This window comes from Lepisma saccharinum, chromosome 22 (genome assembly GCF_977018435.1).
Source record: "Lepisma saccharinum chromosome 22, izLepSacc3.1, whole genome shotgun sequence".
Taxonomy (NCBI): domain Eukaryota; kingdom Metazoa; phylum Arthropoda; class Insecta; order Zygentoma; family Lepismatidae; genus Lepisma; species Lepisma saccharinum.
The window spans coordinates 11,412,317-11,438,611 of record NC_139250.1 but is presented as its reverse complement, the minus strand read 5'-3'; the positions used below and the strand labels follow the sequence as shown (position 1 = coordinate 11,438,611).

Here is a 26,295-nt window from a genome sequence, read left to right as displayed (position 1 = left end):
ACAGAAAAATAATATATTTTGAAGTTTTTTTAGAAAAAGTAAAGAAGGGATGAGCAAAAAACCGTATAAAAGTTTGAAGGCCATTTTACGATTTTTCACTTTGTAACATAATGTTCTGCGACACCAACAAAAGCAGTGCCATTCTGGTGGAATTCGAGCATGCTTCTCCCATCACATGGGATGCTTGTCAGCAGTATTTGTTGGGCGAGAAATAATAGAAAATAAGTTTGCGAGCACTGCAAATCCATAAGGTAATTTTGATGTCGCTGTCTACTATTACAGAATAAATAAGGTGGTTTAAGAGTGAAAGCTTTGGGATGCTAAACACAGTGGAGGGAGAAGGGGGAGGTGGCGTGGGTTGGTGACTTATTGTTTACACAAGAGGATATTGTCCTCTTGGTCCACATAGCAACAGGTGACTCATTGAATAGGTATGATGTAATTCACTCTTGATCAGCATAGCAACAGCTTTACGACCTACAACTAAGAAAGCCATTTCTTGAACATGAATTGTACTGCGCATTATATATGAGATATAATTGTTCGTCACTTTTCCCCATTGAAAACCAGGATGTGCATTATACACGTGTAAATATCGTATTTATTTTCTTCCAAACTTGGTGTGTTCAATACGTAATTTCTATATGCATATGAATTCACAGAGTATGAATAGCAGAGTACAAAACAAAGCAAAATGATTCATAATAAAACACTTAACTCTTTAGCATGTTAACAAAAATAATAATAGAAATTGGCTAACCAATAAGCACACTATAAGGGAGCTTTCAGGCAGAAGCAACAATCAACATGTGATAAATAATGTTCACACCAAAGTGACAAGTGACATGGGTACCTTTACTCTTTAAGTATAGGCATGCATATTTTTTTTTTGTCGGAAACACAAAATGTGAATATATTGTTAATTTTTAAAGTTTTTGAAAGGTGTGAGGTGCATTTTCGTACCATGGTTTGTCACAAAATTATGCAAAATGAAGAGCAAAATGTGAAATAAACTCTTAAAGAATAAATTTACAAACTGTCTGAATTATGCCGAGAGTTATGCAATGCATGGAAAATTGATTAATTCCGCTGTAAATATTTGAGTAGCAAAAATGGACTCCTTAATACTCTGAAAACCATGTAAATATGACATTAAAAGGGAAATGTTTATTTTGTGTGTAATAAATGTAGTTTTTATATCAAATTTTGGGTTTTAAACACCATCTTAACACAGGAATGCAATTTTATATATTGCTTTTGATCCTGAAATATGCTCAACTATTGTACTGAAATCTTGATCTTTTATTCACCATAAATATGTGGCCCTACCTGTGAACAAACATTCACTGTACATGTGTGAACAACATGATGCAAACCATTGATAAAACAACCCTGTCCACATGGCACATGCAACTTGTCACCTGTCACTTCGGTCTGAAAGGTCCGTAAGCCCTTATATTCAAAACAGGCTATAACTCGAACAATAAGAGTATTCATATATTGATATATTCAGTAGGCTCGTAAAAGAATACAGGAATTGGAAGTTAACAAATACAGAAATTTTAATACACACCATCAGTGCCCAGATGCCATTTAGCCTCAATGCTGGGTCCTTTCTCTTGGTTAAATCACAAAGTAACTTTACAGCTCCCGACTCCAAAATGGGTTCCTTTGAAGGAGAAAATTCTAGCAACAGATTACAAAGTGTTGAAGATGCTACCGTCAGGATATCGTCCGGTGCTCCTTGAAGAAGATGCATGAGGGGCCTCCAAACTGAATGATCCTGAAAAGGTCAATACAAACATTAAACTTCCTTTGCAGAAATCAAGCAAAAACACAGGCTCAGCTAGGATCAAACACAGTTCTCTGGCACATTCATCCATTGCTTCACGTACTGAACTAAGGCACAAACCTCAGTGTGGCTGATTTTTCGAAATTAGTAGAATCTATGAAACAGGTGAAATGTGGAGTGGACTCAGTACATAGAGCAATGACATGACATGCTAAAGATCTGAGTTCGAGTCCTGGATACGCCTGCATTTTTCACTCAAATATCTACAGTGCACCTTCTGTGTGGAATAAGGTACATTACCTTTAAACCCAAGAGAATGTGGTATTTAGGCCAATGCTGGATAGGAACAATATTGAATATGTGACTTGAGACCATGTTGTTGCCTTGACTAATTTCATTGCTGTTGTAACTTTATGGCACAAAGGGAGATGGAGTACACAATAAACAATTAAACTGTCTATCAACAGATTACCGTATTTACTCATATATAATGCGCATTTTATTCCAAAAACTGTGGTGCGTATTATGCACGGAATAATTCAGACAGCCAACATGAAACTGTACAGGGTCATTCCATGATTTTGGGACACTTGCATTGATTTTTCATGTTTACAGAAAACCTATCATGTTATTTATCCCTGTGAAGCTTAAATCCTGCAGTTTCTGGATATGGCAACAGTATTCCATTCAAGATAACAACACTAATGTAAAATGCGGTTGAAATAAGTTCATCACAAAATGAAGGAACGTTCTGATTTCTATGGTATTTTGGATGAAAGAAAAAGTAAGGAAAAAGAAAACAATAATTAAAATATATTACTGGCCAAATAATAATATATATATGGAGTGTGTAAATCCCTTAATGGAAGAAATCTTGTGCTGCTAACTGCTAGTTTGAAGGTCCTGAATGTGTCTCGTATAAATGTTACATTAGTCACGGAAAAAGTATATATTTTGAAGTTCTTTTAGAAAAAGTCAAGATGGAATGTGCAAAACCACGTATAAAAGTTTGAAGGCCATTTCACATGATTTTTCACTATGTAATGTAATGTTCTGTGACACCAAGAAAAGTAGTGCAACTCTGGCAGAATTCGAGCATGCACCTTCCGTCACATGGGATGCATATCAGCAGTATATGTTGGGCGAGAAATAATATAAAATAACTTCCTGCGCAATGCAAATCCATAATGTCATTTTGATCTCGCTTTTTTACTATTACAGAATAAATATGGTGGTTAAAGAGTGAAAGCTTTGGAATGCTAAACACAGTGGAGGGAGAGGAGAGAGGTGGCATGGGTTGGAGACTTATTGTTTACACAAGAGGATATTCTCCTCTTGGTCCACATAGCAACAGGTGACTCATTGAATAGGTGATGTTATTCGCTCTTGATGAGCATAGCAACAGTTTTACGACCTACAACTAAGGAAGCCATTTCTTGAAATTGGATTGTACTGCGCATTATATACGAGATATAATTTTTTGTAACTTTTACTCATCAAAAACCAGGGTGCGCATTATACATGCACGCACACTATACACGCGTAAATACGGTAGTTTGTGTATTTTTTATTTAAGTGCTTTTTCACCGAACAGCGTAGAAATAACATTTGTAAATTTTCCACACTACATTTAGTTGTTAAAAATATATTGTTAGGAATCCTTAATAGTATCAGTGGGAAATCACCCAACGAGAATGAGCATGACGGGCCTTGGTCTTAGATGGGATGCTACACCATTAACACTTCACATACATTAGTGCACCTTCAAAACAGTACTAGTACTTTATATAAATAGAATTAAAGATGCAAATAAGTACTAGTACTAATACCTGAAATGTGGTTCGTAGCTGCTGCACTGATCGTGATAATGAATGCAGGCAACGGACAGATGCTAAGCGAACTTTTGGATTATTGGTTTCCTGCAGACCTGCTACGATATGTTCCATAAGGTTATCTGTATCAATTATCTTCTTCCGAATGTCTTCGTCGTTGGCTCCAAGGGATGCAAATGCCTGAGGGAAAAATTACAAGACTTATTACATTTTAGTTCTTAAGGAATCCACAAACCAAAGTAGCAGCTATGTGCTTTCTGCAAACTCAATAGATGACTTTCATTCACCATGTACCCTCTAGAGAAAGTAAAATAGTGTGCATGGTTTATGAAGATTATGTTGTTTATGAATGTTTTCAGTTGGTTTCAGCTTGCAGAAATGTGTTATTGTGAAGTAAAGTATGTCTGTTACCATAGCGTGAAGCAGAACAGCTTGAAGGCTCCACGCAAGTAAATATAGCACCCAACATGACATTCCACAACAGCAGCAGATCTGACATGGTCTACCGTTTCATAAATCAAACTAAGTAAATCAAACAAGAAGGACTGAAAACTTGTGAAAACAAAATAGAAGTGATATTATCATTAGGAGTGTTAGGCTTGGTGTTGATAGCAAATTTTCGAAAGTTTCAGATACAGTACTGAAAGACTATTTTATACTGAAGCTGCAGCAACAAGAAAACAACGAAACAAGACCATACAAGATAGCAGAAAAAAAATTACAACTACATTCTTAGCAATTGTTGGAAACTGTTTTACGACAAGAAAATATCAATATTTACAGGGAGGTAATTATATAAGTGGGGGAGCCTGTAGACACAAGACCGCTGTAGGAGAGAGAGAGAGCCTTGTAGTGGGAATATGAAAGAGCTTTATGTTGCAGGTTGGCTGTGTGGGTACTTGCAGATGAGTTTGGAGTGCTAGTTTGATGGTGCGTGATCTTTTGCACGTATTCTTTAGCTACTTGATTGTGCATTCAACTGGTTTTTACTAATAAAAAGCAGCAAAATGGAAGGGTTTTTACTTACGTGGGCCATACTTTGGAATTATCTCCGTTATTTGTTTTTCCGCAAGCTGGAAATGCTTTTATATTACTTGAAACATTGAAATTTGTTGATTAAAAAATAATTCAACGTAATTCTTGAAGGGGTACAGTGGATGAACAGCACCAGAAATGCAATATTTGCAACTTAGAAAAATTGTGCAACCATAGTTATACTGAAAATCAACTTGGGCTCCATGTTCATTTCAGAGTAGTTAGTTACCCTTTACTATCAACACAATCCTTTCAGATCATCTGGAGGTTTTGGAAGCAGCTACAATAATCTTCTTTGTTATGTCAATTAGCTATTCTATTATGCATTTTTCTCAAATTTATATAAAATGAAAAATACAGAAACAAATTCCACTTTCAATAACTAAATTGAAATTTTGCACGACAGGTACACCAGCATTATTACAAAATAGGAAGAGAGCTTTTGACTTACCCTAAAAGCTGCTTGCTTCATTTCTTGTTCTATTTTCTCCCGCTCGTTCTTCGCCAGAGTCTGGTTTGTGTTCAGTGGAGGTTCTGGTTGGTATTGGAGAAATTCTGCCAAAGTCGGGATCAAATGGTTCGAGATTGACGCTAAGCGTTGAAGTTCCGTGTCAACCTCGGTTAAATATGCCAAAGTTTCTGCTGCCAGCACTCTTTCAGCAGGTGGGCGGTCTTTCTTACACAAACGAACCTAAATTTGATCACGAAAAGAAACATTACGAACACACACTTATGGTGAATACAAGATCAACATTTTCGTACACAATCTGAGCACATTTCTGGGTCAAAAGTAGAATATAAAATAGCATTTCAGTGTTAAAATAGTGATCTCAAATTTGCTTAAAAACTTCTGGTAATGTAATTAAGCCTTGTTTCCATTTTAGAAAACCACTAAAGTTGCTAACTTTAGTGAAAATAAAACACTATACATGGGACGTTTCCACAATATATCAGGGTCTTCTTCAGTAAAAAAAAAATAATTGGTTTCCACCTTGATACAGAGTAGTGTTCTTTTTACTTAAATAAAGACTGCCTTGGTCAGAAATTTTAGAGTTTTTCTAAAAACTTCAACTTAACATGCTAGTACAGTAATACAAAATTAAGATTTACATTTACATTTAATAGGGGCATTCCAGTGTTACGTGTGTGCACCCAATAGTCAACCTCACTTCCACGTAGTACACCCTGGACTGCAGACTAACGAGGCTCTGTCGACTGTCCCCATGGCCAGTATAATTTTGTTTGTGTCGTCCTGTGTTTTGTCCTTATTTATGCTGAGTGCTCCTTTACAGCCTCAGCTTTTAACGAAAGTCAGAAGATTTTAATATTTTATGATTTTAATTATGCAATGTTAGAGTTGTTATGTGTAACGATAAGGGGCTGGACCCCGTATAGTGTGATGGGTGCAAAATAGCCTTAGTGCTGACGCACCCAAAATTTTAAATTCAAATTCAGTGTTACTTGTGGAACATTTTACACACATACGTGTGGAACATTTTACACACAAAATTTAATGTTCTAGACATGAGATGAGATTAAAATATTCATAATGAACTGATTTCATAGAATTATGGAGTCTGCTAAAAAATGAAAAACTTACAGTATGGTGACATAGCGTGAATGCATGAAAAACATTAACAAAATGTGTTACGTGTGAGGCACTTTAAAAATGTACCAAATTTTGACTTCACTTGTCTGTGAAGCAAACAGGCGGCAGATGCTAGTGACTTTCATTGGTGAAATGTGTAAATTATATGCATTCACGAACATCTAAACCTTAATGCAATTAAAAACAATAACAATTTCCATGTTAATTCATTTTCCTATTTATACGGAGTAGGACCACTTTTCGTGGAATGCCTCAATATGTATATTTAATAAATCTACATTTTAAATGTATGACTATATACTGCATTTTGCAATTCCACATGTAATTTATTCAGTATTGTAAAAAAGGCAAATTGTGTCTAAAAGTTTATCTTGACTATCTTTCTAATTCGAAAGAACATCATCAAATTTTCATGATGTTGCGCCTCAAGAGGTCCCCAGATTTTTTTTCTGACCTGTAATTTCAGTTAGACAGGTGCAACGTATAAATTCTTAATTCTTTTTTATTTTTGGAAGCTTATCAAAAAGGGGGAGAAATAAGCACCTCAAATATTGAATAATTTAGGAACTTATTTGGCATTATGCACTAAACATACAAAATATGGTTAAGGTTTTTCGTTTCATTCATGGTTATTCTGTGTCCCCAAAATAATAAATTCCAAAGAATCTGTCTCTTTCATTGTATTATAGCATGGAAACTATTCATCTGAGAGCAAGCGTGGTGAGAAAAAGTGTTCATTTCTGAAGAAACTAGGTTTTGAATCATGTTGCTTGCTATTACGGAACGGAAGTCACTGTAATTTTCAGAAATATCCTTAAATGTTAAAATTGCCACATGCAGCTAATTGAAGTGGTGTGGAATAACCTGTTTGAGCACTTATTTCAGATTTTGCACTTGAACACATTAAAAGGAAAGAAAAATAAAGAAGATTGTACTTACAAGGCAAGGTAGAGTCTTATACAGTATTTTTGGATCTTCGGTACTGATCGCTCCAGCACGATGCATGTAAGTGACACATCTGGCCGCTGCCATTTGCATCTCTGAAGGTTTATCGCGAGCCATCAAGGAAACCAACAAATCTGGCACGGACTTCCCACCAAAGCTGCAAAGAATGAACAAACAACATGCCATATCATAAAATGGATCTGTACACTATGGACATCAAGACTAAACTGCAAACTATTTAAATCAGGATTAATGCTGTGACTTACAATTTTGAGAAAAAAAAAAAACAAATAGTAATACTTTAGCAGGACCACATATTTATAGTGTATGTGTTTTGGATAATATTTTGTAAAATATGTTTAAAATTGGATTTGAGCGTTAATTTTATTTTAGAGAGAGACTTTGAGTTGCTGGCTCTTGAAAGATCACGATTTGTATACAAAAACTAGGCACATTTCAGGATTAAAAGCGGAATATAAAATGGCATTTTGGTGTTAAAATGGTGAATAAAATTCCAGATTTGATTTGAAAACTGTACTTATTACACAAAATAAACATTTTATTTCTTATAGCACATTTACGTACTTGTCCGTAATTAAAATGTAAATTTCATGGTTAAGTTTATTTTGCAGTTTGCAGTTCATTTCACATTATTTTGTAACGGAACATGGTAGGAAAATTTACCTCAAACCTTGAAAAAATGAACTTTGCAGCATTTTAATTCACATTTAATGTTCCAATCAAAAACAAAATTTTCATTTCTCTATACATTAGTTACCAAATAGCACCAAAAATTACTGCTAAATAACACCAAGTAAAAACAAAATCAAACGTCAAATTTTACGGTAATTTCTATGTATGTTAAAACAATTGGTTTACACGGAGGTAAAGCCCAAGTTGGTTTCTAACCCTTTTAAGAGTTGGCCCATCAATGTTCTCTGCCAACTACACCGTTTTCAGTGGTGAATGAAATATTAATTGCTAACATTCACAGACATTCCAAAAAACTTTACTTAACCAAGCATCAAAACAATAACATTCAGAAAAGCCAACTCATTTGGTAAATTTAACAAGATTTACTAACCTTGAAGTAGCCACCGTTGCAGACACTTTTTGATTCTGGAAGCACATGTTTGCCAAGCAAGATAGGCTCGGCATCTGAACCTTATAATGCGGAGAACAGAGGAGAGCGGCTATGGCCTGCACAGCGCCTCGTCCGCACAAGACGTTCTGATTTTCAGGTGTCTGTTCAAATATCAAAAGGAAAGATTTATTTATACCATACAATCCATGCTGATGCATGAAAAAAGGTATGAATAACAGTTGCCAGCATCAGTTTGCATGATGATAGCATGACACACTTACTCTTTGATGGAAACATAATTTGTTATAACTAATACCTTTACATTCGGACAATGTGAAAGATTGATATACATATTCTTATTTCAGTTCTATGCTGACCCAGCCAGAGGCAGGAAACTGCAAAGGATGATGATGATACTCATAATTTTTTAAATAAAATGATTAAATCATAACTAATTAATTAATTAGGGTGCAGATTTTTACCGATTTCTTTATGCTTTGCAGCAAAACCTAGGCTTTACTATTTAAAATTTATCTCGTTTCTTTTTAGCCTAATTATGAAATTGTTATGCTTGTTTTAAGGCTAGCATAACCTAGCCTCAAGTTTCCGAGTTTGTGGACTCAACCATGGTATGGGTATGTGTGTCCCTTTCTCAAATTTCATCTAATCATATATCAACCTCTTCATCATGATTAGCAATAGTAGGGGAAAACTGTGCAAAATCAATTCTATAAAGCAGAAAGTGCGCAACTGATAAGGAGAATCACTTACGTGAAATTTCGAAATTTCGTATTTCCGCTTTGCACAATTTAATAGTCAAATCCTATTAATTTCGAAGATCCTCTGTCTTCATTCACTAAGGGTATGGCACGGTATCATCTCCGCTCCAGACGCCGTACCCTTAGTGAATGAAGACAGAGGATCTTCGAAATTAATAGGATTTGACTATTAAATTGTGCAAAGCGGAAATATGAAATTTCTGAATTTCACGTAAGAAATTTTAAACTGTGTTTACCGTATCCATCCTGATAAGGAGAATTTGAAATAACTTAATGTTCATAACTTATTTTGGTGTCCATTCACATATCTAGTTTTAGTGCCCACAAATCTACTTCCTAAGGCTTATAACAAAACCCACATGCCATCTACTCCTCCTGTACAATGTGTACAAATTAAACTTTTCTTGTATCTGGTTGATTTCATTGATTGATTGATTTGGTGTTTTGTCCACTTTATGCACAGTAAGGCTAATCAGGACTGGACCTACAGTTTAAAGTGGGATCCTAACCACTATGTGCCTCCACCGGGAATTGGATGCAGGACCACTTATTACATCTTGTATTTGGTTAATTGAAGGGCTCGGGTGTAAAAAAAGTATTAATTTCAGAAGGCTTGTATGACATGACAATTTCACTCGAAAATTGAAGGATGGCACATTTTACTTTGTAAATAAAAAATGACCAAAATGTCACTTACCATGTTTTACACATGAGCCCTTCAATTAACAATAACTAGGGACATTGAATTTTCACGATACGCGAAATCGCAAAATGTGAAAAAAAGATGCAATTTTGAACATTCTGCACATAACTACATCCCCAATGATGAAATATCCATGAGTTTTATTCGCGAAGTAATGCAAAATGTGTGCTTTTCCACGAAATGAATGCTTTTTCGCGAAATAACCGTGAAATATCATCAAATTAAGTAGAAAACACGCAAAAACCGGCAATCAAGGTTGTTTGCGCAAACTGTCGATTTGTAACGAAACGTTTGCCTAAAGTTTCCTACCACTTGCAGCTGAAGAACGTTTTATCTTCGATCACATCAGGAAGATTTCCCATGCACATAATCTCAGTTCGAAAACTTCGCTCCCTGTCAAGCTGCATTCCTTTCTTCCCCCAAATGTCTACTCAACTTCCAGTTTCATTGAACTTGCTACCTGTAGCAGCGATAAGATTAGTCTGTTCCCGCACATCAAGGGAAACAATGGTGTCATTTGTGTTCAGTCATGAATGAATTTTGTTTATCATCATGTGATTTTCAACATGTGTTTGCGTATGTGCAGTAGTGATTATTTTATTTGTTGGACAGCAAGGATATCCTTTAAATACATACAATGAATAAATCACTTGAGATATGCAATTTAGAAATGAAGTGATTTTGTGTAGATGTTTTCTTTTTGGTTGGACATCTAAGTACTTGTGTATGTGTACAGTATATAAAAATGAAGTAGTTTATCAATTTATAGCTTTTTGGTATGTTGTTTCCTCTCATAATGAAAAAGTGTCTGCCAATTATTTTTTTTCTTCACCGCTGGTATATACCGCTGATCTAACATTTTATTTACCGCTCTCCTCAGTTTTTATTTACCATAAATTTGTCTCCCTAACAATAACATATTCAGGTTAATCATGGTTAATCATGATAATAAGGATGAAAAACTTCAGATTAATGTCCAATAGAAGGACTACGCTTCAAGACACGAACACTCAATGTCTTGTTGATTTTGCCCGTGCCAGTGATGGGAGTTATCAGCAAAAGGTTTCAGGTTAGAATTCTGGGATAGGAATGGATGTATCATAGTGTTTCTTTTGTATCCATTTCATCAATTCGTAACTGACTGGCTCAGTAGTAAAGGTTAATAAACCCACACTCCATTCAAAATTAAGTTAACATTGGATTCAGTTGTGTATACCAAAATAAGAAATCCAACATTCTTAACTTTTCTTTCCCTTTTCCAGTTTTTCTTAACATTAATTTAATCGTCCCCTACTTAGGTGTAGTTGCAAAATTAAGAAAATAGATATTTTTATTCAATGAAAACACTCCACCACAATGCCAGTTAAGATGAAAACTGAAGCAGTACTTTAATAAGAGATTTAGACTTGCTTCAAATATTAATGCATGTAAAAATTAATGCTTCAGACTTCATCCTGGATGGAGAATGGCCACATTACTTTATTTAATATTATTACAAAACTCCACACATCCAAGAATGTAATTCTTAAGAAATAAAGTGAACAAATCTTGACCACAACTCAAAACAATTTTAATTTCCAAATATTCAATTTTATCAAATCCCAGTACAGGTATATAACAATGTAAGTTCACTATACTGTGAAAAATAGCAAAACTTCTTTAACAAAAACATAATTTCTTGACTTGTACTGAATGAAGTTCCTTCAGTAGCCGGTGAAGTTCCTTCAGTAGCCGGTGAGTCAGAAATGCATGGCAACATCTGGGTATCCCATAAGTCACAATGTAATTAACGAATATCACCCATGTTTGTCTCGGTTTCATACTTTTATGCATTATCAAGTTTTACTCCCAATTTTACACTCAATTCATCCTCATGGCCACAATTAACGGTAACGGTTCCGTTTGCTTTATGATTTCTCCTAGCACAAAGACTATAGATCGACCACCGCACAGCTTTCCCTTCATTCCTCCACCTCGGGCCATAAGGAAGCATGGTCCACTCTCCCCCCTCCCCTTCTCACGGGGGTACGGTGCACAGGAGTCGAGGGTCTGTGCAAGTTGTTTTGCTCGTGGTTCCACTATAATTATCGTAGAATTTTGGAAATCATTGTCACACGAAATTTGAAACTTCCTTAAAGTAATAACTGTTTGGACTCGAAAAAAGTTATTTAAGTTGAAAAAACCAACTTGAAAATTACCTTACGCACTTCTCATGGACAAGGTATTCTCCATCGACAAGCGACAATAAATATCGTAGAAGCATGGGAATGAATGTAGAAGTAAATCGGAACCTTAGTAGAATGCATTTAAGGACTTTATTTTAAAGCTAAGGGAACCAAACCTAACCTGCCTAACCTAACTACGAAAGCATATATTGAACAAAACCTTAAGTAATCGCTAAAACTCCACAGTATGTGTTAACAGACATACATCGAAATCAATCCATGTAAAAATTGCATTTGTAGCATGATGAAATCGCAATCAAACAAAAGGAACTTGGGCCCAATTAACCCCACAGGGAGGAAAACAACTTCAATAACCAAAACTTCACAGGTTAAAAGAATGCCCAACAAACTGCAAAAACTAACATATAGCATTGTGCAATATGTATTCCTTACCTTGCAGGCAGCTGTCAGGATTGTCATTATGCACACTTGGTTAGAAACGGAATGCGAGATCAGACTCAGGAGATGTGGAAGCAAATTATCATCGGCATATATCAAATCCACAGGGGCACATGGGTATTGAAATATAGTCCTCAAACAGCATAGGCACACTTCTACTAGCCTCGTGTTATCGCTCACAAGACCTGCAAAGATAAAAAATGAAAAATGTGACAGTGAAGTTAAAGGCAAAAAATAAAGTTCCTCGTGCCATGCAGGCACATTTAGGGGATGTGGGAGTTTTGAGGTGATGTGGTTAGTACCACCCTCTGGCCACCTTGTAACAACGAACGTGCTCATTTTAATTGTTACTGTCAATGTAATTGCACGAGCTCATTTCATTACATAACTAGCGGTTCTGGTTATGCAGATGTTGCATCCAGTTTGCCGGCAGACGTGCCCTCACTGACCAGCATGCAAGCCACTTCTCCACGGACGACTCAACCGTGAAAAGCACTGTAGCTTGAATTAAGGAAACTTGCAGAAACAGATAATCAAGAGGAAGATTTGAGGAAAAATGCCACCGTGAAGAAGCGTGCTTAAAACTAGAGGAGTGTTGAAGGTTGGTACGAGGATCTAGGAAAAATCCATGTCCTAATCCCAACTTCGGAAAAATGACTTTTTCAATTTCCAGGACTTCAAAAAGCTGGGAACTCTGGAATGAGTAGGTATTAAAAGAGGTTAATTTGCATGACGTTCTCTGTACTATGTTGGACATTTTAAGTTTTATTCCAAAAATTGCAAGAACAATCACTTTGGGGAAGAAACAGCAGTTGGAATTTGAGAATTTTTCAGTGTCTAAAAATCAATATTTCCTGCCTTGAATACCTAGATTTCATATTTCCCATCCTGACCAAAAACGTTCCACACAGCACTCCTTATTTGAAACACACATGACAGTGTTATTAATTAGAACTATGGGTAATTTGTTCTCATTATTCAATTAAAAAATATTTTTTGAACTAAAAATGTGTTATTTTCACATAATTTCCAAACGTTTCGTATATTTATTTATTTATTTATTTATTAGTTTGCTTCCTACAGAGAGAATCTCCAATTACAAGAAAGCTTATATATATTCAAATAATAAACATATAAGAGTGTAGATTGCATATAAACACACACACAAGCACATTTATACACACAAGATAATAATTGAAGTACTACAGGAAAGGAACATACATACATCCAAAGGAACATATATACATATATAAGGTATGCCCAAATGAAAAGGATACCTTTGCCATAGTGGTGTTATATCTAATCGAAGAATATGCTTGCTGATAGATAGCGTGGTGTTTGTCCCAGTTTGCAGGTGTAGCGAACGGCTTCGCCTGCTGTTTCCTCAGTTGTTGAGAGTTGTTTTGCGTGGACAGGTGCATTATGGATTCCTCCAGATCAGTGCAGAGATCTGTAATCCAATTTCTTCGCAGAGAAGGCGAGCATGCTTCACAAATTTATCGCAGGATGAAGGACGTTTACGGAGAGCCGTGCCATCAAAAACAGGCACAGAGGTAAGCTCTTGAAGGGGATAGTGCTGCTCCAGGACAACGCTAGGCCACATGTGGCGAGGAAGAACCTCGATCTGCTGAGAACATTTCAATGGGAAGTGCTCACACATCCTCCGTACAGCCCCGATATTTCCTCATATGACTCCCACATCTTCGGCCCCTTAAAACAATCACTGAAAAATCAACGATTCACCTGTGACGAGGAAGTGCAGACCACCGTGGAAAACTGGATCTGTTAGCAACCCAGGAGTTTCTACACTGAAGCCATCCACTCCCTTCCTACGCACTGGGATCAGTGCATCAATATCAATGGCAATTATGTGTAGGTATCATGTTACACATTAACTGTAATTTACATATTATGTAATGCTAATATGCTGTAATTAGATATAACGGTAATCTCCTTTACATTTGGGCATACCTTATCTATGCACGACCATGAAATTAGGCGGGTGGCAGAAGTTCACACTGTTGCCACTGAGTACAACACGGTGTGTTCAGAGGTTTAGAGAATGAAAGATCTCGTTTTAGAGTTGGTCTTTATAATCCATGTGATACAAACTGACAGTATATGCTAGAAAGGTCAGGGATTACACAAAAGTTCCCCAGAGAGAGGTCGGTCTGATGCTCAAACTAGGCAATGCAGTCCGGTTGACGTTCTGCTCTCGCTTTGGTTTTCCCGTAGTGGCATCTGCCAAGCTGCCTATTTTCATGGCCGTACGTTTAGTAGCATATTTCCTGCAGATACAATTGTATCCTACTTCTGCTTATAGTGGTCTGGTAGCCCTAGGTATGCCAATGTGGGCAATATAACTTTGACTAATAAAAATGCAAGATTGTCCAACACAAAACCAAGTTTAACATACCATTAACTAATAGGGGCACCAAACCCAGGTCCACCAAGGCTTTCACATGGTCCTCTGTTCCCTTGGCCAGAGAGCCCAGCGTGATGGTGGCCTCCACTTTTACTTGAGAGGGAGAGGAAGAATCCGCAAGCAACTGCATCAGACGAGGGACAACACCCTGCTGGATGACACTGCCTTTCTGGCGATTGCTACCAATCACAGAGTTCTTTAGTTGCCTGTTTGAGAAGAGAAAAATACATAAATGTGACAATTTCGTGCTTCAAATTTTTTAAAAAAATTATACAAAATACCATCATCTCGATCTGAGCCAATACCACTGATACCATCAGGGAGTATACCATTTCAAAATAAACAAATCTCGAACTTTTCCAGGTCTTACAGACCAAGAATCAAATTCTTCCAGACCAAGACATTAGGACAATTCTTGTATTTAAATTAGGGTTGGGACCGATTAATCGGTACTCTATCGGTATCAGCCGATATAGGCATATCGGTGTATCGGTTTATTGGTAAAATTACCGATTATTTTACCGATCCGATATATCAATAAATATCTGATAAATTAGTGCAAAGTTCTGCCATTTTGTTGTAATTTTTATGCTCTACTTTCTAAAAAAGTAAATGTCTAGATATGCAACTTCTTTTGCACTGCAGTCACCTTGAAACAATTTATTAAGGAGGTCAATGAACATTTCAGGTTCTTCAAGGACCATTTCTAATTTTATATCGGATCGGTAAGAATATCGGTTAATTTTATATCTGTATTTTATCGGTATCAACCAAAATTTCATATCGGCCCATCCTTAATTTAAAAACAATTGAACCTGAGTTGCATGCATGTCACGGCGAAGAGAAAATAATATGTGTACACACGAATTCGAAAGAAACGCCCTCCCTGACGGTTATGCAACCCAGAATTTTATATCATCTAGTTTCGCCTGGTAGAGTAGTTCCCGAGAGGAGCAGTGTTTCCAAACCTATAACTGTAGTGTTTCCAACCATGTATTGGTTGGTTGGTTGTTGATTTGGTGTTTTAAGTCCACAATGCACGGTATGACTAATCGGGACTGGACCTACAGTTTAAAGTGGGATCCGAACCCCTTTGTGCCTCCACCGGAACCCCTTGATTACAAGGCGACGACGCTACCACTGCGCTATCCAAGCCTGTATTGCTTCGTAAAAGACGAAACCTTCACGAAAACTTCTTCATTCGTGAGTTACATTTGGTTTACAGACTCACATTACAGGACACTCTTTTCCTGTATTGCATGTTTTCTGGAGCATTTATGTTTCCTTCTGTGGACAAAATTCTGTTATTATTTTACATCTTATTTTTCGCAGCTTCTCTAAGATTTATCGGCTAATCGCAACAATGAGGATGAATGATGACTCGATGAAATTGATAAAAGGACAGTCATAAAGAAACCATGGGGGGCTAAATCCATATTATTATTATTACTATTATTATCATCTTCCTTTTTTTACTTTACTTTTGGCTAATCGCAACGATGAGGGTTAGTGTATGATAAAATTCATGAAGGAACACTCATAAACAAGCATACCCAGGCCCGGAATTCGAACCCGAGAATTTCGGCAGCGAGATCAAAAGCCGACGGCTTACCACGCTCGGGCACAGCGGCAGCCAATTATTATTAGTGATATTGTCTCAAGTAGTGTATTTTCCCACCATATTCTTTCATACAAACAAGAAACGGATGAAAATTAAAATGTTAAAATACCCAAATTGTGGGAATACGAAACAGAACCAAGTTAACATATTGGATTGATTTGGTGTTTTAAGTCCACTTTATGCACAATAAGGCTAATCAGGACTGAGCCTACAGTTTAAAGTGGGATCCGAACCACTATGTGCCTCCACCGGGTATCGAACCCGGGACCCCTTGATCACAAGGCATCAACGCTACCACTGCGTCATCGGGGAGGCCCAAGTTAACATATCTTGACCATGGAAAGTGTTAATACAAAATCTAGAAAAGAGCCATTTAACAGTTGCCTGATTGCTTTTCCATTTGTTGTATGGGAAGAATTGTCTGAAATGTGTGTGTAGTGGCAGGCAAAAGAGAATACAAAGATCGAATAGAGAGGCAACACTGTCATTGTTCTACTATGCACAGACAACGCACCTCGTCAAGTGGGCAGGGCACCGTGGGTGCGAGCGAGCTGCTGTTGCTTCTGCAAAAAGATAACTCACAGACAACTGAATGACGCTAAGCTTAAAATCTACTCAATCGAGAAAGGATTTGTTGAGGAAGTGAATTGAAATATAAACGCCAGAATTTGGTCTAAGCGTATAATGGTTACTCGCAATAAGAGCTGATCAATTTTTACATGTGGAATTCCGTAATGAAAGAGGCAAGAGGCCGCACTCCCCACCTTTAGCCTGGTAACACTAATAAATCATCTGATTATATGCTTTCGGTTATGCTGATAGTCATGTTTAATATATTACCTTCAAACATAAACAATATCATGGACTCACTCACAGGCAGAATTCAAAGCAATTTTACGCTTTATTTTCCTGAAGATATTGTATCAATATAATACAGGACCTACAGTTTAAAGTGAAATCCGAACCACTATGTGCCTCCACCAGGAATCGAACCCGGGACCCCCTTGATTACAAGGCGACGACGCTACCACTGCGCCATCGTGAAGGCACTTAAAGAGTCGACAATCAAAGCTAATACGCATCTATTGATCAGAAATTACTAGAGTGTTAAAGTTGTTTTTGTATCTTTTGTTATTATAAGTCGCTCTTCTGCCACTTTCGGCTAATGAGGATGAGTGACGATTAGATTAAATTGATACCATGATACCAATACTGAAGCCGTGGCTCGGACGCGGAAATTTCTTGGGATCGGAAGTGGACCACTTAACGCGCTTGGCCACCAAAGAGAACCGGCTCTGTGTCCAAGCGCTGTTAGTGGTGGACTAACAATTCAGACACCGAATTTTCCAGGTTCGAGTCCCGCCCGGATCTTTGTCAATTTCTTAATCGTCAGAAATCCCTTCACAATCTAAGACGTAACACTTTATCAAAACTTCATTCCCCTCTCTTCCACCTCAAATGTAACACTCAATCTTCCCAACAAAATTTCCATGCCAATTTTAAACTTCCTGTTGATATTGCTCTCTCCAAATAAGCAATCTAAGACGTAATAGTAATACACAAGACTTGGGATTCTCTGCCCCCCAAAATAATTACCAATCCCGCTACCTGAAAATCCCACTAACTTCATTAATTGCCCACCATAATTTCCCTATCAATCCAAAATTACTTATTACCCCTAACAATTCCCCTTACAATCTACAAATTACTATTTGTATAACAGCAATGGCTAATTGATGACGTAATTCAACTTGGGCCCTGTTTACTCAGTCAAATTTCCATCACAGTCTGCGTCCCACCCCTGATTTAGAACTGTGACAAGGTGACAGGTGTAATGTAACTAACAGTTAAGTGTTAGGAATGGATGCATGTGTGCTGTGCATTTGAATTTCATGTGAATCAAATCTGTTCACTAATGTGAATATTAATATTATAGAATATAATATAATGGTTCAGGTGTGCGAAAAAGTAATCATGAGCACCCCAAGGTATCAATAAGAAAGAATTGGAAAGTTAAGTTGCATACGGAGATGTGTGTAATTAGTTTTGTTCTGGAATGTAGAAAAGGACCGGTTAAACCATGCTGGGTTTCAATACTGTGTCCACCCGCCGTTGGATTCAAGCACTGCATCTAGTCGACGAGGCAAGGATTCCACGAGCAGATGTTTGGTCTTCTCCTTAAACTCTTCCAGACATCAAACACGTGGGCCAGTAGAGCTTTCTTTGTTCTCAGCTGTCTAGGTTCCCACTCTCTCACCATCAACGCCCAAATGTTTTTGATTGAAAGACTTCGCTGGCCAATCTACTCTTGAAATTCCTGGCTGCTGATTAAAGCAGGTGGTGGTCGCTTTCGATGTATGGACGCTGCTGTTGTCTTGATCGAAAGTCACGTGAGGAATCTCATCTTCAGGGTGTCTCTCTCGCACGCTGGGAAGCATGTGGTTTTCCAGCACTGCGACGTATTCCTGTGAATTTATTCTCGAACACACTTCCACCAATCCATCCCCACACCGCCACGGATATCCTGCCGCTCCTAAGATGGGTAGAAATGTTCTTGTAGCCGTAGCGAGTGTTCTTGCGCCTACAAACATAAACCTGACCATTTTCGTCAGACGAAAATACTTTCTCGTCGCTCAAAATTACGTTCTGCCAAATTTCTTCAGGAGCTGGTAAATATTGTAAAGCAAAACTGATCCGTGCTTCGTGATGGAAATGCGTCATTGCTTCATTCTTTGCCGTCCGAACTGTTGCAGCATGGCACTCCAGTTTCAACTCTTGTTGGCGAATCTTCGTTGCAGCCATGAAGGGATTGCCCTCGCTCATCTCAATGATGCCTGCATCTTCTTCCCTGGTTGTTTTCCTCAGCCGGCCTTTGTTGGGTCTTGACCTCATTCCTTGGTCACCTTCTTCCTCGTAACACCGAATCCAACGCCTGAGGCATGAATCGTCCACACCTTATCATTGGTGCATGTAGAGTTTCACGCCCATTCCGATGCAGAAAGTTTCATTTTATAGGTTCCGTTGCAAGTGACATGCTCAAGGCATAGATACGAGTAAAACTGCTGCAGGATCTCGAACGAAGCACCCACCGGGGCTCGAATTAAAGCCAAAGCGTGGTGCCTAAGTCAACCGTGACGTTACTGCATGGGAGATTTACGTCAAGCAGGGCCTGCGTGGTGTGTGCAAAGAAACTCACGCTTGCTTTAGAAAATAAGGATACTATTGAATCAATGCAATATAATAGAGTATAAACCGTAAAATATACATTATTATTGACTCATGCATCCCCTGAAAAAAATGCATCGTTTTCTCTCACATTTCTGCCTGCAATGAATATAAATGTATAATCTATTAAATTAAGCAGGTGCATGCAGATTTAAAAATATTGATAATATGATTCAATTGAATTGAATTGAATTGTTGTTTTTTAAGTTCACTTTGTGCACAGAAAGACTAATTGGGAATGGACCTACAGTTTATAGTGGGTCCCGAACCACTATGTGCCTCTACCAGGTATCTAACCAGTGAACCATTGATTAAAAGCTGACGACTCTACGACTGCGTCATCGGGGAGGCCCTAGTCCTCTCACGGAGATGATTCGTTCAGAGCAATAGAAATGTCCTATCAAAACAACTGGGGAATATTATTTTCAATGTGGATATTCTTCGGAAAATATGTTTCTAACAACAGTTTACCTAAATAATGGGGACGTGGGGTGAGAGATAGGGACGGAGTTGGAAGAGAGAGAGGGAAAACACACAATTTTCTGTTCAGTGCGAACCTTTGGGATTGCTTTTTCCTAGCGCACCAAAAACACAATACGTATAACCCAAATACAACCCAAACCTTCAATGGCGAAATTGTGAGTCAATCACTCAACTGGAATAAAAAGTTCGGATTTAAATCTAGGAGGCCAGAAGATAGTTATTGCGCTACCACGTGCTAATACAAAAAAAATCACTTTGCCCGCGAGAATGGTCATGCCTGAGTGACATGTAGTTTACTTTAGTTGTGAGAGTTGCTTCAATTCATTGCCTGCCAAGAATAATGATAGCGCTGAAAGCATAAAATACGGAAATGTGCATGTTTGGCGAGCTATGAGAAAAGCAGATCCTGTGTTTTCTTTTCGACTTTTACTCATTTTATGTCAACCTTTACATATAGCCAATGGCGACAGAGGATGAATGATGCTTCAGGGAAATTGATGAAGATTGAAGAAACAACGAAAAAGAAAAAACTCATAATTATCAGAGGCTAGGACCCAAGAACCCTGGCTAAGAAGCATTTATCACGGATTGCTGCTAAATCCTTTCCTAGATATTTGAAATGAATGAACCCCCGCCCCCTCTACGAGAAAAAGAAAGACTATAGGATGTGAAACATTCACAATGTAATTGCATTGCTTTACATTGCTCTTGGCTGTATTCCAAATGTAGTAAGAGATCAGCAATGAGTTGGAATTTTTTTTCAAGGTATAAGTGTATTTGAGCGCAAGGGCTACATATTTCATCATTTATAAAGAGTTAACTTCGTTGTTACACTAGCACCAGTCACGAATGCATGAATTTCTATTTCGGTTATTTTACATCACTCTTCTGCCTCTTGAATTAATCGCGATAATACGGATGAATTATCAATTTGTAAAATTGTGACGGGACAAACTCAGTGAAACATTCATGCCTGACCAGAGTTCGAATCTGGAACATATGACCTCGCTTCGCTAAAAAGGCTGGCAGAAATGCATCGGAAAAATATAGGAGCACCAAGAACCAGTTTCACTCAGCACAGACGATGAAATCATTTACAGCGACTCGCTGTGGCAGTGTTGCTCGCCACACCCTCCCCCTCGCTCGCAAGTAGCCTTCTCAGCACCCCGCCTGCTGATGGAAGAGTACGGTCAAAAGCTGCACCTAGTTGTCGTTTCAAGCATATTCCATCTGGAAGGTTTCTAGCACCCCTTCGCCCCTCTCCCTTCCCACCATGGTTAATGAATGAGACCCTTGCACTTTCAAAACCCTTATCGCAAGAAAAAGCTGGCATCAATTATACACCGCCATACAATAAGATCTACACGGGAAACATTTCCTAACATAGTTTCTGGATTAAAAATAGTCAAAGGAATTATACACAGGAGAATTAAATTACTGAAAATATGGAAAAGCGCGACACCGAATCTGTAATGAGTGTGAAGGGAAAAGAAAAGGAAAAAAGTATAAAAAGTATTTGAATAACCAGATTAAGAGAGATAGTTATCACGGCTCGAACAATGCAAATGAAAAAAAAAAAAACGGAAAAAAGAACTAATACGAATTGAAATATACGACAATCGGAAGTAGGCTGAAGGAAGCAAATTTTAATAAACGTGGAAAGAAAACATAATCAAAGGAGCGCTGGTTCGATTTGATTTGATTTAGTTTATTTTACTTCGCGTTTTGTGCCTCTTGGCTAATTTGCGAAGATGGGGATGAGTGATGAAATGATGAAATTGATGAATGGACATTCACAAACAACCAAGCCCGACCGGGATACGAACCCGGGACCCTTGGCGTGAGCGCTGGTTCGATTCGCGACGGAAGCTCATATTTGTTGTTCGAATCCCAATCCACACTGTATGTCCAGATGCATTTACACTTAAAACAAACTTCGTGGAACTTTTTCCAAAACAGATGTCGCCAAGCATTTAAAAGCAAAAAGAATAACTCTGAAGAAAAAATGCCGAAATCGTTATTGCAAAACAAAAAAAAAAAAATATGTAGGTAGTTATGGGGGTCAGAATCTTCTCTTTGGACTTACCTATGGTGGCAAGACCAACGAGAAAAAGATCTCGAAAAGAATAACTGCAACAATGGAGTTATTCTTTTCGAGTGATGTAAAAACCAACTTCCACGTCATTTTACTTTTGCCTTTCAAGGGTTGTTCCGAGCACACGTACATTTTTAAGAAAATTTTTTATTTCAATTTTGCATAGATACATTAATGGGAACGGAACTTCTGATCTACTAGAGTGGTGGGCCACCAGTGGGAATTGTATCTAGGACCACTTGATTACAAGGCGACTTTAGGCTATCGGAAGGGGCTTTTTTTTTTTAATAGATAACAGGATTAGTCATAATGCTATATTTTCGTCTGCAGGACTCTCTCATGGGAGGTGTCAAGTATCCGAGCGATACCAAATCCGTGATACCTTCTTTCTTCACATATTCGTTGGGAAGTGGTAAAAGAATAATAAAAAACTCAAGCATAAATGTTAATAACACTTGTTATTATTACCAGAGACATTCTCAAAATAAACTTGTTGTCCTTTGAAATCAAATCAAGAGGAAAGCAAGATCTCCACCCGGTCGCGTGAATCTGTGGCTAGATTCAAGATTTGGAAACACAACGTTTCTCGCGAGCTGCTCTTCCTGGCGAAACTAGATGATATAAAATTCAGGGTTGCATAACCGTAAGGGGGGGCGTTTCCTTAGATTCCCAGTGTACCTGAGAATTACTTAGAAATCAGATTTAGATACCATGTCATATGATTAAAATACTGTAATTGTATATATTTTGAGGAACAAGACACACACAATACAGGTTATTTCTGTCATCAAGTGGTAAATTAAATTAACGGATATAAAAGTTTGATTCTTAAATACATTCTGGGTTACTACGATTTTTTGATTATGAAAATCCCAGACATTTCCAAGTTTTCCAAACATGTTTATCATCATGATTTTTGCTTTTGAACCTTGTTTTTTCAATTAAATATATAATCCGTTAATTATTTTTTTTAGAAAATTTCATTCTACACACACAAGAACATGTGAAATTTACAAAAGCATCAAATGTATTGGGTGCTACAATCACGTGCATAGAGCCTTCAGGCTAAAGTAACAGAGGTACATTATTTCACCATAACAGATCTCCACAACAGAAAAAGTTCATAAACCATTCACAATTTTTCATTTTCAACGGATTTATAATGTTGTAGAAAATGCTGCATTTTGCTTACATTTATAAGTACACAGCATCTGGAGAAATTTTTGTTGTATGTAAGAATTCTATAGGAAATGTCAACAAGATTAAGATCTATAAAATAATGGATGACAACCTTTCTGATAATTATGATCATACTGTCAATGTACTTTAGTTATCAATCAGATATCTGTACTGAAAGTTTTACTTTGATATTCTTTCTAATATCTAGTATTATAAAAGTGAAAATATATTACAGAAATTCGAAGAAACCATAATTTTGCACAATACTGAGAATCATAAGAATGAAAGAAACAATGGTAACACTGTTAAGCCTTGCTTCCATGTTAATAATACATACTTTGTGTATGGACCCTGTCTGGAGTGTGTACAACCTTTGTCAGAAAAGTTCCAGGACTGATTTTTTTATTCTTTACCTGTGATATTCAAACACAAGAAATGGGCATTATTCAGTCACCTGATGGGTGCTCTGAATAGAAATGGCCTTGGAAGTGTTTTCATTAAAACACACTAGGTGGCAGGGCTGTGCTCAGCAGCCCACTGTTTGGCTTGTTGGCGCATTTAGTTGGAAATTGCACAAGTGTCATGATGGATGTGCATTCCGAGCTGAGAGTTAACATTAAGTTTCTTGTTAAGTTGGGAAACCCCTAGTGAAACATGGAATATGATACAGCAAGCATTTGGTGACAAGGCATTATCGAGAAGCCGTATCTTTGAATGGCACAAAAGGTTTCGGAAGGGCAGAGATTCAGTGCAAGATGATCCAAAGACAATGTTGATCCCATTTTTTCATGCTAAAGGTTTGGTGCACCATGAATATCTGCCTGAAGGACAAATGATAAACAAAAACCTTTATATTGACTTCCTGATTTGTGGGCATCTGGGCAGTGGTTCTTATTGCACAACAATACAAGGCCACATACTGCTTTATCAGTCATGAAGATATTGGTAGCAATCCAAATTGTTTTGTGACAGATGTGCTCAGAAGAATCCTAGATGAAGCTTTCCCTGCTTGCTTCCATGACCTCCAGAAACGATGGCAGCTGTGTATAGATAGCCGAGGGGACTATTTTGACAAAACCTAGGACCATTAGTTCCTAACTTGAATAAATTATTTTTTACGAGCTCAGTACTGGAACTTTTCTGACAAAGGTTGTATATATATGATGATGTTTTCTATCTTTCATCAATCTATTGTGAATATTCGTCTGAAGAAGAATGTTCTTGGACATAAAACAGCCAGATTAACATTCTACAACTTCAATTCACTAATTTCCAAAGTTTCATTCACTAATTTCCAAAGTTCCATACAACTGACGAAAATCATAGGCAAGTTAGACCTAAATGATTTTACAAAGCACAGAATTATATTAGGGAATATTTGACTACTGTTTTAAACAAAATTCTTAATCAAAAGGAAATAAACTAGCTACTTACACAATGGCATCAACACATTTATCCACATCTGGTGAATATATTTCATCAATGTAAGATCGAGAGCTTTCCACATCCTGTAAAAGGAATTACGAATTAAAACATTTTTTATTAATATTGCAAAGGTGAATCAAGTTTGGTATGACTTAAGATGACTGGACCCCTCTTCGATTTTCTTCATATTTGACATACTTACTAATTGAGGAATGCTAATGACAAATTTGAAGTTAAAATTTGTCGGAAACGTCTAGAAATTGCAAAATAATTACAAACCATTTACGCTAGTCGCACGAACCATTGGTGCTAGCCCCACGAACCATTGATGTGTGGTTAGGTTAGGCAAACAGTTAAAATTTGGTGTTGTGGTAGTATCAGGATCTAGAAATTGCAAAATAATTGCGAACCATTGACGCTGGCCCCACAGTTAAAATTTGGTGTTGTGGTAGTATCAGGATCTAGAAATTGCAAAATAATTGCGAACCATTGACGCTGGCCCCACAGTTAAAATTTGGTGTTGTGGTAGTATCAGGATCTAGAAATTGCAAATTAATTGCGAACCATTGACGCTGGCCCCACCAACCATTGACGTGTGGTTAGGTTAGGCAAACATAGTAAAAATTTCGTGTCGTGGTAGTATCAGGATCTAGAAATTGCAAAATAATTGCGAACCATTGACGCTGGCCCCACGAACCATTGACGTGTGGTTAGGTTAGTTTCGGTTAGGTTAGAAAATCGGAGAGGGGTCCGGTCATCTTAAGTCATTCCTCAAGTTTAAACCACAACATGTTCGTTCCTCAAGTTTAAACCACAACATGTGTTACTTCAGATCAGGGTGTTAGAAACTTTGGTAAAACTTCGATAGTGTCCCAATGGATTTCTTCATTTTTACACGAGAAACTACTTACCAAAATGAGTTTCTGTAGCATTTAGAAGTTCTTGTTGGTATTTTTTTTGGTACTAGTTTACTATCCTTCGGACACATTTATTTATTTTTACAGAAGAAACTACTTACCGTAATAAGTTCCTATAGCATTGTCGAACATCGGGAAAGTGTTTTGTGTGATGTGGGAATGTTTCATAGCTGAAATTCATGTTGTTCGTTGAAAAATAATTCTCCGACGGAGAACAGCTAGCCCCACGAACCATTGGCACGTGGATAGGTTAGTTCTGTTAGGTTAGGAAACATAGTTAAAATTTGGTGTCGTGTTAGTATCAGGATCTAGAAATTGGAAATAATTGCGAACCATTGGCGCTAGCCCCACGAAACATTGGCACTAGCCCCACGAACCATTGGCACGTGGTTAGGTTAGTTCTGTTAGGTTAGGAAACATAGTTCAAATTTCATCAAAACAACGTTGATACACCTTCAGGAATGTTCCGCGAAGCAGATACGTAAGTACGAATGTCAAAAATTGATGAAACAAAAAAATTAG

General features: G+C 37.4%; 1 protein-coding gene across 3 annotated transcripts in view; it reads right to left on the bottom strand.

Moving 5' to 3' along the window:
* LOC146004965 (armadillo repeat-containing protein 8-like) overlaps window positions 1–26,295 on the bottom strand; it is a 57,270-nt gene that overhangs the window by 26,887 nt on the left and 4,088 nt on the right. For 2 of the 3 annotated variants that reach the window (XM_083144039.1, XM_083144041.1), the window contains exons 2-9: window positions 24,866–24,939; window positions 14,820–15,034; window positions 12,398–12,588; window positions 8,298–8,458; window positions 7,208–7,370; window positions 5,111–5,350; window positions 3,619–3,804; window positions 1,574–1,783 (exon numbers count right to left, since the gene is read on the bottom strand). In XM_083144039.1, the coding sequence (XP_083000165.1) occupies window positions 1,574–1,783; window positions 3,619–3,804; window positions 5,111–5,350; window positions 7,208–7,370; window positions 8,298–8,458; window positions 12,398–12,588; window positions 14,820–15,034; window positions 24,866–24,939 (1,440 nt within the window). The remainder of the gene's footprint in view (window positions 1–1,573; window positions 1,784–3,618; window positions 3,805–5,110; window positions 5,351–7,207; window positions 7,371–8,297; window positions 8,459–12,397; window positions 12,589–14,819; window positions 15,035–24,865; window positions 24,940–26,295) is intronic. The other variant, XM_083144040.1, reaches the window with a different exon arrangement.